This window comes from Rhinatrema bivittatum, chromosome 17, assembly GCF_901001135.1.
Source record: "Rhinatrema bivittatum chromosome 17, aRhiBiv1.1, whole genome shotgun sequence".
Taxonomy (NCBI): Eukaryota; Metazoa; Chordata; class Amphibia; order Gymnophiona; family Rhinatrematidae; genus Rhinatrema; species Rhinatrema bivittatum.
In genome coordinates, this window is record NC_042631.1 from 11,752,641 (window position 1) to 11,765,077 (window position 12,437).

General features: G+C 40.7%; 1 protein-coding gene across 1 annotated transcript in view; it reads left to right on the forward strand.

Annotated features, from left to right (window-relative positions):
- Window positions 1-12,437, forward strand: part of SLC17A6 (solute carrier family 17 member 6) — a 33,494-nt gene that overhangs the window by 13,423 nt on the left and 7,634 nt on the right. Inside the window, 7 exon segments of the mRNA XM_029582788.1 lie at window positions 2,258-2,372; window positions 3,874-3,961; window positions 4,054-4,140; window positions 5,159-5,301; window positions 5,816-5,965; window positions 10,131-10,263; window positions 11,032-11,142. Coding sequence (XP_029438648.1) covers window positions 2,258-2,372; window positions 3,874-3,961; window positions 4,054-4,140; window positions 5,159-5,301; window positions 5,816-5,965; window positions 10,131-10,263; window positions 11,032-11,142 — 827 coding nt within the window.

Genomic DNA, 12,437 nt, shown 5'->3' on the forward strand with positions numbered 1-12,437 from the left:
TAATTACTTTCGAATTCTGTTAGGAATTCTTACTATTTTGTTTGAGAAATGTAGAATAATTGTTTTGGACAGAGTTAAATTGCCTATAATACTCTAGGCAACAAACTTTTTAAAGCTATACTTTATTTAGTGTGAATGTTTTTGAAGGGAGCTGCATGATCGTATTTTTGGAATGAGAAATGTTGTTTATAGACACTCTGAAAATCTTATTGACTGCTTGATTTAGGCTTTTGTGGTTCATAGAGTTTCAATATGAGATTAATATGTGCCTAGCTCCCTATCAGGCCGATTCAGTAAACTGCGTGGGAGAGCCGGCGCTCTGAGGCGAGTGCCCGCTCTCCCAACGTGTGCCCAGGCCACTCTCCCCGGCGTGCAATTCAGTATTCAAATGAGGACCCTCGCCAATAAGGAGGCGCTAGGGATGCTACCGCATCCCTAGCGCCTCCTTATTGGCGGAAGTGGCTGCTGTCAGCGGGTTTGACAGCCGATGCTCAATTTTACCAGCGTCGGTTGTTGAACCCGCTGACAGCCACGGGCTCGGAACACGGACACCGGCAAAATTGAGCGACCATTTTCCAACCCGTGGGCCGCGGGCAGATTTTTTTTTTTAAGATTTTTTATTTTTTTTTAATGTTTGGGGCCTCGGACTTAATATCGCTATGATATTAAGTCGGAGGGTGTACAGAAAAGCAGTTTTTTCTGCTTTTCTGTACACTTGCCCGATGGTGGCAGGAGTTAGTTTCTGAGAGTAAAATGTTAGGCTTTCACTTTCTGTATTGAGCGTGACTAACTAATAGGCTCATCAACATGCATTTGCATGTTGAGCGCGCTATTAGTTTCGGGGGGGGGGAATGTAAAACCTTATTTAAAGTTTCCCATTTTATGCCAAACAAATGCCCATCCTTGGTGTGGATAACATCTTGCCCAACTGGCAACAGACCCACACTAGGAGGCCCTGGCAAGATTGGGGCAATCACATCCGATGGGGGCTCAGGCTGGGGCCCGGTTCGTGGCAGCGATCCACTGGAGGGTGCCCGGGCTAAAAGTCACTCGCCTTGCTGGGACGTGGCAGATGGGCTGCCCGGGCACCAGGTGTGGCAGATTGACTTGCATCGTTTGGTCATGTTTATTGACATTAATAAAACCGTGCTTCTTGTTGTTCCAAGTTACCCGTTCCTAGTTCTTTCTGACATGTCAGTTTGCTCCAAGCTGTGTGAAGGAGGGTGAGTGTATGGGGAGAGCCGGCCAGTCCGGCACCCCATGTTACTGGATCAGTTCCTGCAAAAGTTTCAAGGCCAAAAAAATAGCAGTCACGAGATAATTTTAAATTCACGTGCCTGCATTTTATTCTTGTGCTTGCTTTAAGCAATAGACTGATTTTCTTTTAGGTGAAATGAAAAATTTACGGTGGAATGAAAGCAAAACATTTTCCTCTTGTAATATAGTGTTCAAACTTGGCTTAGAGGCAGACTGGTACTGTTCAACCTAAAAATAAAGCACATGGCATGTAGCAAGACTCCTGGTAGGTTTTGCACAGCAAGTTAACAAGTGCATTTTGCAAACCTCTCAGCTGCTTGGAATCTGATTGCAATTTAACGTGTCAGAAGGACGTTTTGCAGATACATCATTCTAAGAAATATATTTAGCTGTGGTTCAGACGTCTGGATTTATGCCATGGGTGATCCCGGCATCTGGGATGAGTTTCTACTGCCCTCTTTGCCTTGAACTGTCCTCTCTACTTTCCAGAAGAAAGTAAACAATGGCCGTTCAACCAGGCCTTCCCTCAGCCCGACTGCTAATGAGGCAGGGATATCCTCCACACTGAGACCGATTAAATGACAACCACACCTGACCCTTGAACATAAGGGTCACCTGCACAGCTATTGGTCTGTCCTTATTTGATGCAATCTGCTTTGAGACCATTTTTAAGAAAAAGGTGGAATGCCGGCCATTTAAAACTAAATAAGTAAATAAATAAAATAACCAGTTAGAATCAATTCTAAAAGTCACCTGAACTGCCCCCGCAGGTTTTATGAGATTCTCAATGAATGTAAAATCTCAATGAAGAGAACATGGAGGGGAGAGAGGGGGGTTTCTAATCTCAGTGCTCATGAATTATGCAAAGAACTGCAAGTTATGACCAATGAGAATAAGGCCTTTAACAGTCAGCCATTATCTCTCAATGTCTCTGTATATTATATTATATATATAAATATATATATCTCTATATTATGGATTTCGCTGCTTTCTGTTACAGGGTATTTGGTGCTGCTATTTTGCTTACTGCCACTCTGAATATGCTAATACCGTCTGCGGCTAAGGTGCATTATGGATGTGTCATCTTTGTTAGGATCTTACAAGGGCTTGTAGAGGTAGGTAAAGGATATTGACTGGGGAGACAATCATTCTGTGAAGTGTCAGACTGCATCAAACTGGATTATTGTTAAACAACAGAAGACATTAAATGCTAATCAAAAAGAATTTGGTTGCTATAAGAATAGCTTAATTGGCTCTCTAAGATGCATTAACCCCCTCCTTGCTGTGAGGGATTATGTCAGTTTGCACCTTTACTATTTTTTATTTTTTTAATCTTGTTCTCCCAGCTCCAGGTGTTTTCTTTGTTTGGATCTCACTGTTCTTACTGGGGGAATATCTTTTCTTATATTTTCAGATTTAGTTTTTATCTGATTTATGTGTATATTTCACTTTCTGTATTGAGATGTTCTTAGGTTGTATAATTTGAAAATTAAAGCTTTTTTTTTTTAAGCTGCAGTTCACCTTAACAAGGAAAAGTCTTGTTTACACATGCACTTGGCTATTTTATCTGACTTTTTTACATTTTACTTAGAACAGCTAAATGCTTAGCAAGGAGGATCTACACAAGCATAAACCGTGTGTATGATATATGCATGTTATATAAAATATGCATATCTCTACCCCGCAACATACACACGCATGTATGCTTACACACAAACACATGAAAAGCATTGAAACCACATATATCAATGCATTGAACGCATGTACTTCTCCTACCTATTTTATCTTTCAACATCTTAAAAAAATACACTCATATTTTATAAATGAATGTAAAGTAGAACTGACTCACATATCCCAATTTATGTGCATAAGTCAGCCAATTTTCAAAACATGTGCATGTAAATGAAATTAACCAGTTTACTAATTACTCCACCAGCTCACCCAGTCCTCCTCCAGGTCACTGAGGTCCTCCTGGCTCTTCAACCTGTCCTTCTCCCAGTTCACCCAGACATCCCACCCAGTCAGTGTGCTACACACTTTTAATGTCACTTACGCCAGATAATTATCAAATGTAAAAATGCATGAATAAGTTGGCAAATGTACATGCTTATCTTTTAAAATAGCCCCTAGATGATTCCTTAATTATGTGCATGCAAAAGTGAAAATATGTGCATTATTTTACTTTTATAAAAAATTGAATATGCAAGTAGAGGCTACTTCCATATGTATATTTATTATTTATTATCAATGTTTCTATACCATCATTCAGACATATATATGCTAATTTTTAGACGCGTAATGGTTTGAAAATTTGCCCCTTAGAATATAAAGTGTGCAGGATAATTGAGTACATTTTGGTGACCTATATCTGAATGTTTGCGTTCTTTTCACCGGACCAGTTGATTTGTTTTGAAACAATTCAGACAGAAGTTGGAACATCAGTTTCCCTTAATCAATACATTAAGCCAAGGTTGAAAGTATAGATACAAATGCAAACTGTAAATCTCGTGTGGCCTAGAAGTCAAATCAGATCTATCATTTATTCTCTATGCATAGTGCAAATGATTCTGAAAAGAGCAAACGAATTACCAATAGTAATTACTGAAATCTTTTCAGGGAGTCACCTACCCGGCTTGCCATGGTATATGGAGCAAGTGGGCCCCTCCATTAGAGAGAAGTCGGCTGGCTACCACTTCTTTTTGTGGTAAGAAACTGCTTGACTTGATTCTTCTACACAGGGCAATGCAAAGTTCAGTGGGATTTAATTAATCATGTCTGCTTTCTTTCTAATTTTAGGTTCATATGCAGGAGCTGTAATTGCAATGCCATTGGCTGGGATTTTAGTGCAATATACTGGATGGTCATCTGTATTTTATGTGTATGGTATGAAACGTTCTGCATTTTTCTACCACGATATATACAAATTTGCATATTATTTGAAACATAGAGTGAACGCGACACTTTGAAGCAGAATTACAGCCCTAAAGCAAATGGAAGGAGGCTCCTCTTCCATCCGGTTAGGGTATTTGGTGCCTTCAAAATATGGCACCCCAGGCAGCTGCTGATGTTGCCTGTGCCTAATTCCAGGCCTAGGAAACGTGTCTGTTTCAGATCTTTTGTCTCGGCTGTATTAGTACTCATGGGAGCAGGGAAAGAGAAGTGGATGATAGGAATGCAAGAGGCAGAGTTTGGGAGTGGTAGGTATGCATCATGGAAGAGGTGTCCCTGTAGTGATTTGCTCATAAAGGGGTAGATTTTAAAACAGTGCACGTGCTACTCGGCGCGTACACATGGACGCGCGATTTTATAACATGCCGGGTCGGCGCGCACAAGGGGGGGGGGGGAAACATATGCAATTATGCACGGCGACGCATCGAGGCCTTCCCCAGTTCCCTCCCAGTCCGCTCCAATTAAGGAGCGGACTGGGAGGGAACTTCCCTATCCCCTAGCCTGACATCCCTTCCCCTTCCCCTATCCTACCCTCCCCCTATCCCTATCCTAAATCCCCCCAAATGCTTTGTCCTACCTTTTGCTCCTGCTTTTGAGCAGGAGCAATTTGCGCGCAAATGGCCACTGTGCCAGCCGCCTATAGCCCCACCCTTCCCCAACCCCGGAACGCCCCTTTCACTAACCCCGGGACTTACACGCGTCCCGGGGGTTTACATGCGTGGCTGGGCCCTTTGAAAATTGACCCGGTGCGTGTAAGGCCCGGCCACGCGCTTAAGTCTTCTAAAATCCGGCCCTAACAGCATACCCAGGTCCTGATGTTACACCAGACTATTGTCAAGGGCAATGCTCTTTTAGTCTTCTACAATCAGGAATGATTTGATATCTGAAAATATTTCTGTGATTGTACAATATTTTCCATTCTAAATAATTGTCTTTCTTGTGCTTGAAATAGGAAGCTTTGGAATTTTTTGGTACATGTTTTGGCTGTTGGTGTCATATGAAAGTCCTGCAAAACATCCAACGATCACAGATGAGGAACGCAAATATATAGAAGAAAGCATTGGAGAAAGCGCTAATCTTTTAGGTGCATTAGAAGTAAGAATGTTAATCTTCCTCATGTCGCGTCCTTTAAGACCTTATCAGTGATATTTGGTGACATTTTTCGTCAGTAAATATGTTCTTTGACCCTAGAATAATTTTATTCTGCAAAGCTTGTACTGTCAATCTCATACTCCCAGAGAACATTTCTGGCTCTAAAACCTGTTCTCCTCGGCATGTTTAAGCCACGCTTAAACCCTCTGAACTCCTTAATTCATGTTCATGAGGCTTTGGGGACTAATAGTGGACATTTGAGCCACCTGAGTTCCTCACATGCAACCTGGAGATGCCAAGCTTTGCTATTACTACTTTTGTCATGAGTTTAATTATTAATTTTGGGGTTCTGTCCCTCCCCACGGTCAGAGAGGCACAACACGGTGCGTGGGTTCTCCACCTTCATTTGTGCTGTTTACTATATTTACTCATTCCTGTGAAAGGATAAATTCTAAATGATGAGGAAAACAATGAGCATTGCATAAAATGCTGACCGCTCCTTCTGTTTGCTTTCCAGAAATTCAAGACTCCCTGGAGAAAGTTTTTTACCTCAATGCCTGTCTATGCAATAATTGTCGCAAACTTCTGCAGAAGTTGGACGTTCTATTTGCTCCTTATTAGTCAACCTGCTTACTTTGAGGAGGTGTTTGGATTCGAAATCAGCAAGGTATTTCCCCACCAGATCCGTCATACTATTATCTCTTGCGGGAGTGCTGCTCAGGGCAGAAGGCGAAAATGCTGCAGATTTCGGTTTGGAGCCTGCAGAAATCTTTGGGGGAACCATAGATAAGCTCCATGGAAAACAATGGAGCTCCCTGTGGGAGCCTTTGTGTCCTTAAAGATTGCCTGCAGGAAACTGTAGTGGCCTGCATTGTATGCTCTCCAAACACTTCATCTGAAGAAGCTACGAGATGGGATGACTGGCAGTCATCCTCTAAGGTTGCTATGAGCCGCACATACTAAGGGGGTTCTCCCTTTGTTACCGCAATCTTGAGAGCTCCTGGAGAATTCTTATGCTGACCGATTAAAAGCTATCTTATCCTACCAATAAACTTCTTCAGGGCCAAAATGGCTAATAGAAACCTCCTGCACTACAATATTTTAAATTCCAAATCTAAGTACAGTTTTTTTTTTAGAAGCAGATATTAAAGCTATGATTTGTCATCATATTTCATAATACATTATAATAAATGCGAGGGGAATTAGCGACAATGTTTAGCCAATGTATTTGTAAATTATCAGTATGCAAAATAGATTACAAAAAAAAAAAGAAGAGATTAAACATCAAAATTAACTCATAATATAATAAATATATTTATGGATGTTTGTTATTTTTGCCTCAGTTAAATTACTAGGAAGCTAAGCGCTTGATTCATCATCTAAAACCTATTAACTGCATGAGCTGAGGGGACTTATTCTGGGCAGTCTGCGTATACCAGGATCAGGCTTCCCAAACTTCTATGAAATTTGCTCTCCTGTTAAATATTAACAAGGTACATGATGGCAGAAAAAGACCAACTCACCCATTCAGTCTGGCAAGTTATCCGCACTGCTAAGGCTATATCCCAGCTTCCAGCAGGAGTCCGTTACCGCATGTAAGATGTTGCTCTTTATCTGGGACAGGTTCTGTCATCTTCCTCCCCTGTATTCCACCCTGTTGGGTTGATGAATATACAGGATCCCTGAATTTCCCGCCCTTCTTCCCATGTCCAGCCACAAAGCTTCATAATAACCTAAATGGCTACTGATACTAGCAGGACTGTTACCTGAACATCTGGCCTTCTGGATGGTAGCCCACCAACAGCCTACTATACCCAAATGGCTGGTGTCTGGGGAATTGTGGCTTTACTAACATAACTGTAGATTTCATATTTGTCGATAATAATGATATCACACATTATATTACAGTTCAATAAAGAGCAGTTGAGACCCCACTTTCATGGTTCATTGTTGGTTACTGCTAGATTTACTCAGCCTGCTGGAGAGTCCTGGATGACCTCCTTAATTTGCAGCCAGCTCTTCTTTGGAAACTATTCACCTTATCTACACTTTATGGGTTCAAAGTAACTACTTTGCGCAGTGTTGGGCTTTTCGGCAAACAGTAAAGAGAAATCCACCCTGTACTGGAGGAGTAAATGCAAAAATATGAGGCAAAACTCGAAAACCATTATTTTCTACTGTGTGGTTTCTAGGTTTGATTGGGAGGCCCTACAATCTATGTGAAGGCGCAGAGGCATCCCTGATATGCTTCTGCATTTCTGAATGATCCCACAAATATCTCAAATAGACAGATAACATCAAACTTAGTGCCACTCCCTTATTGTTATGTAAGAAAGGGGAAATTATATCAGTCTTTTAACGGTCTCATTATTCTATTCCGTGCAAAATTAACCAGCATTAAAATGTGCATTCTTGAGCATAGATTAATGAGGCTTTGTATTCTAGCTCATGCACTTTCTACCGTGATGCCTCATTTTCTTCTTTAATGCCTGCAGTACTTCAGATGCAAAGGTCTCATATTCTAAAGTCATTAAAGACCGTTAGTAGTTTGCTTCGCACAAATTTAGAGAAAGTTGCTTCATTATCTGCTTGAAAAAATGTTTGGAAGTGAGAAAATCCTGAAATATTGAGGCATCTCTTAAAAATGTCTGGCAGTGGCCTAATGATGCATGGATGACATACAAGGCTTCTGAATTTACAGCCGAGAACTTTTTGATAAGCTAATTGACAGGTTACAATTTTTATATAGTGATTTATAATTGTATTATAGTTCCTGAAATGGGCATCACCCTTATTGTAAATGGTTTCTTTATCATCAGTCTTCTAATTGTCTTCAGAAATAATTCCACTGGTTCTTAATCTGTTCATATCAATCCTTGCATGGCAGCCATGTAACAGGGTTCTATTTGTTCCCTAAAATGACCAACAACATTTGGCTAATTTGACTTTTTGTGCTAATGTCCTGGTGTGCTGCTGATCTATAACCATGTCATAGAGCTAAATCATTCAGGCTTATGAGTTTGTTGAAAATTATTTACCTATCCATATTTTAGGCCTGGACACTGTACATTTCATTTTATTTAAGCAGTTTATAAAATGCTTTATTGGTATTTCATTCAATTTTACAAAAAAGTCAGTGGAGATGATTCCTTCGTAAGCGTAATGAACATTCAAAGGTTCAAGCTATTGAGCTCCTGCTCAGGATTTAAGACCCCCTCTATTCCTGTAAGTTTGCATCTTAACCATATTAGCCTTTTAAAAATATTTTCTTTACCTAATTACTTTGTAGATGTTAATGTGCGGAGCAGATACATAGGGCAGTGATAAGAAGAGGGGTGGGAAGAGGAAGGGTAAAAGAAATGGAGCGCCTGGGTTTGGATCTAGGCATGGACACACATGTTTTATCTGCTCTGAGCAGAGGAAGCCCCAAAAGGGCAGATAACCATACTCTGTTATGTCAAGCTTCCACGAAGGGAAGGTTAAGGTCTCCTAACACACAGCAGTGAAAGAGATTTGGGACATTTTCAGGTATAGGAGCCGATGCAATAATTGTGCACAGAAAACAGGCGCCCAGTGTTGAGCGCCCCCGTTTTCCTAACGCACGCCCAGCCACCTCTCCTGGGGTTACGCTAAAAAGGAGGCGCTAGGGAAAGATGTGCGTCCCTAGCACCTCCTTGGCATCGGCTGCACAGGAGAGGTGGCTGCTCAATCTACGAGCGTCCGTTTTCTCCCGCTATCAACATAGATATGCACAAGATACATGGCCTGGACCACCATGTATCTTGTGTGTGTATTGGACGTCCAGAAATTCTTTTTTCAAAAACTTTTTTTTTTTTTAAACTAAATACTGCTTTGTTTGATTCCTCCTACCTAGTATCATGACGATACTATTAGGAGGAATCTCAAAAACAGGATTTTTCTTTTTTTTTCAAGGTGCCCTTGAGCATGGCATACTTTTATGCCAGCCTCGTAAATTTGCTGCATTTCAAGGGCACATTGGCTGCGCAGAAAATTTATTGGATTGCTGGGATTCGCTAATAGCCTCATCTACATGAATTTCCATGTGATGAGCGCTATTAGCTATGCAGTGATCTGGATGCGAATTTTGGAAGTGCTAATCCCCCGTATTAGATTGAGGATTATGGACGCATGTCCAAAATGTGCATCCAATCGCGTGTTAAGCCATGCGCAGTGGCTAGTGCATGGTATTGCATCGGCCCCATAATGTGAGAGAGGTGGCAGGTGGACTGCAGGCACCCCTCAGCTAAGGACGTATTTCCTGCGGATAGATGAGATTGTATATATGGCAGCTGGGAGATTTCCTCAGCACAGTAAGGGCGAAGGAGGGTGATAACCAGAGCTAGAGCAGCATAGGCGGACAGCTTGTACTGCTGACAGATGGGAGATATCCTTACCTAGAGCAGTGTAAGTAGGGACAACTAGGCAGACTAAGTCAAACAAATGGTTCTTATCTACTAACTTACTATGGCTCAGAAGTATTACATGATTTCTCCCAGTTTGTGGCAATGAGAAAGATGTTCTGTACATCTAGTCCTATGGTAATTTACAGTTTTAGTATTTGCTACTACTTTCCTGTTTCTTGTATTATAAAATGTGTTCATGATGTGGAAAATGTGACTGACAAAACAAGCAATAGAAACTTAACTATTATAAAAATAAAAACATGCTATATAGTTCATCATGCTTATGGAACAAGCCTGAAGGAATCTTGACTTATAGATGCAAAAAAAAAAAAATATTCGAGATTCATTTCACAATGCATACTCCTGCTGTTTGACACAGACATCTTCTCCTACTGATTATTTTATCAGGTGGGCATGTTATCTGCTGTGCCACATCTCGTGATGACGATTATCGTGCCCATTGGGGGACAGATTGCAGATTTTCTCCGAAGCAAAGAAATTCTTTCTACTACTACTGTAAGAAAGATAATGAATTGTGGGGGTAAGAAGGTTTATTACTAATATTATCTGTATTCCCCTGATACATCAACATGGCATGTATCATTTGCAGCAGCTATGGATTTCAATGGACTTATTTTCTGGATATTTAAGAACATGAAACACAAACGAGTCCTGTAAACAGGAACTGAAGACTGGATAGAACTAATATTGCTGTAATAACGAAAAAAAATAATTTTTCATAGAGGGTTTTCAGAATTTTAATAAGAGTAGAAGCCATTAACTACCATGCAGTCAATTATATTTCAAGCAATCAGATTGTTGATATCAAACTGAGAATTTAAATGTAACTTGCGCTACCTTCTAGAATGAACTTAGAAACTCTAGAATAGAACATTTGCACATTCCTGCAATGTTGAGATGAATAACGCATATAGAGAATTTTCCTTTTTTTACTATCTTGAATAAAGTATTCAAATTGCTATGTCTGAGAAAATAATCTCCACATACAATGCTGTGTTATACTTTTATACCACCTTCCTTGAAATAAGTTCAAGCCAAAGTGGTTTACATCAGTCTATGCAGTAATCGAATATCTCAGAATAAAATACATCAATAAAATACTGATGAAATGTTCTTGTCATGTTAAATGAATTGCTACTGAAGGAAATAATTGTTGCTGATCTACTTGATTTGCTGGACATTTCAACAATTTAGATTTTCAGATTATTTTTAAAAAGTGGTCTCCTACAAACAGCAAAATGCTAATTTGCATCTTTCCCATCATGCTTTTCTTCCCTTTCTTTACAAGGATTTGGCATGGAGGCAACTCTTCTGCTGGTGGTAGGATACTCTCATAGTAGAGGAGTGGCCATTTCGTTCTTAGTCCTTGCCGTTGGCTTCAGTGGATTTGCCATATCTGGTGAGACGTTTATAGGAAAAGTATAATCCTCATGTTCCCTCAAATGAGTGTGAAATGCAGTTTTCTGTTAAGTGTCAAATGCATTTGAGGTGGGTGAGATTCACAATGAGGCAGAAATGTGTCCATTCTTGATTGAGCAGTACTACCTACAGCTTTAACAATAGCACTTTGGCTAATGCGTCAAGCCTTCTCTCTATTTTTCATGGAAATATTGTATTTATTATTATTCACGAAGAGGTAGATTTTAATAGCCTTACGCGTGCAAAACAGCAACATATGTGCATAAGTGGGCCATCCAGTCCTCCCTCTATGTGACAGGGGCCGGCCAATGGCACGGATACCCTGTCACATGGTAAGGGCAAAGGCCATCGGCGCCATTTTTATTAGTGGCAGCCGATGGCCCGAGAGCGGGAGATCGCTCCCGGGACCCCCACTGGAGCACCAGGTACCTGTAAAATGTTTTTAGGGGGGTCGAGAGGGTGGGGGAAGCTAAGGGATTCATTTTAAAGGGTCGGGGTGGGTTTTTTGCTTATCGGCTTGGGCGCAGCTGATAAACAAAACCGCGATCGGGCCCGATAAAAAAACCCCACATGTGAATCGGAACCGGAATCCGAACCGATTCCGGTTCTGATTCACATCTCTAGTCAGTACTACACAATAAACAGATCTGATATCACTTACATCAGATAATTAGCAGGTGTAACATTCCGCGAGTACGTTGCCAAATGTACGTGCCTAAGCGTCTTTTAAAATAGCAACTTTTGTCTGCAGCTGTTGTTCCTGAACTGGAATGCCCCTGGACCGTCCCTCTTTTAAGCATATATATATGTATATGTGTGTGCAAAATGGAAAATACATGCATAGATTTAATGTTTATAAATTATAAAGTATGCAAGCAGAGGCTACTTCCATGTGTAGATGCTGATTTTTATGTGCATACCATTTTTAAAATTCACCTTTAAGTTGGCACCTGAGGCAATGAGGGATAAAGTCACTTGACCAAAGAATATCACTGGGGGAAGTGGGACCATACTACATTCATATGACATGGGGGCAGGCAGGTGAAAAGTCCACACTAGTTTTACTGGCGGATCTGACAACAGGGTTCAAAGAGAAAGTGAACTCTTACTTTCCGTTTGAGAACTGACCCCCCCCCCCCCCCCCCCACATCCACCCAAAAAAAAAAAAGAAAAAGTACCTGGAGAGATATGTATCTGTCTTTTCTGCAGATACTTTTTTCAAACAAAACTATGTGCATTGTTGCCTCTCCTCCATAAACTGCTATTAATCAAGTT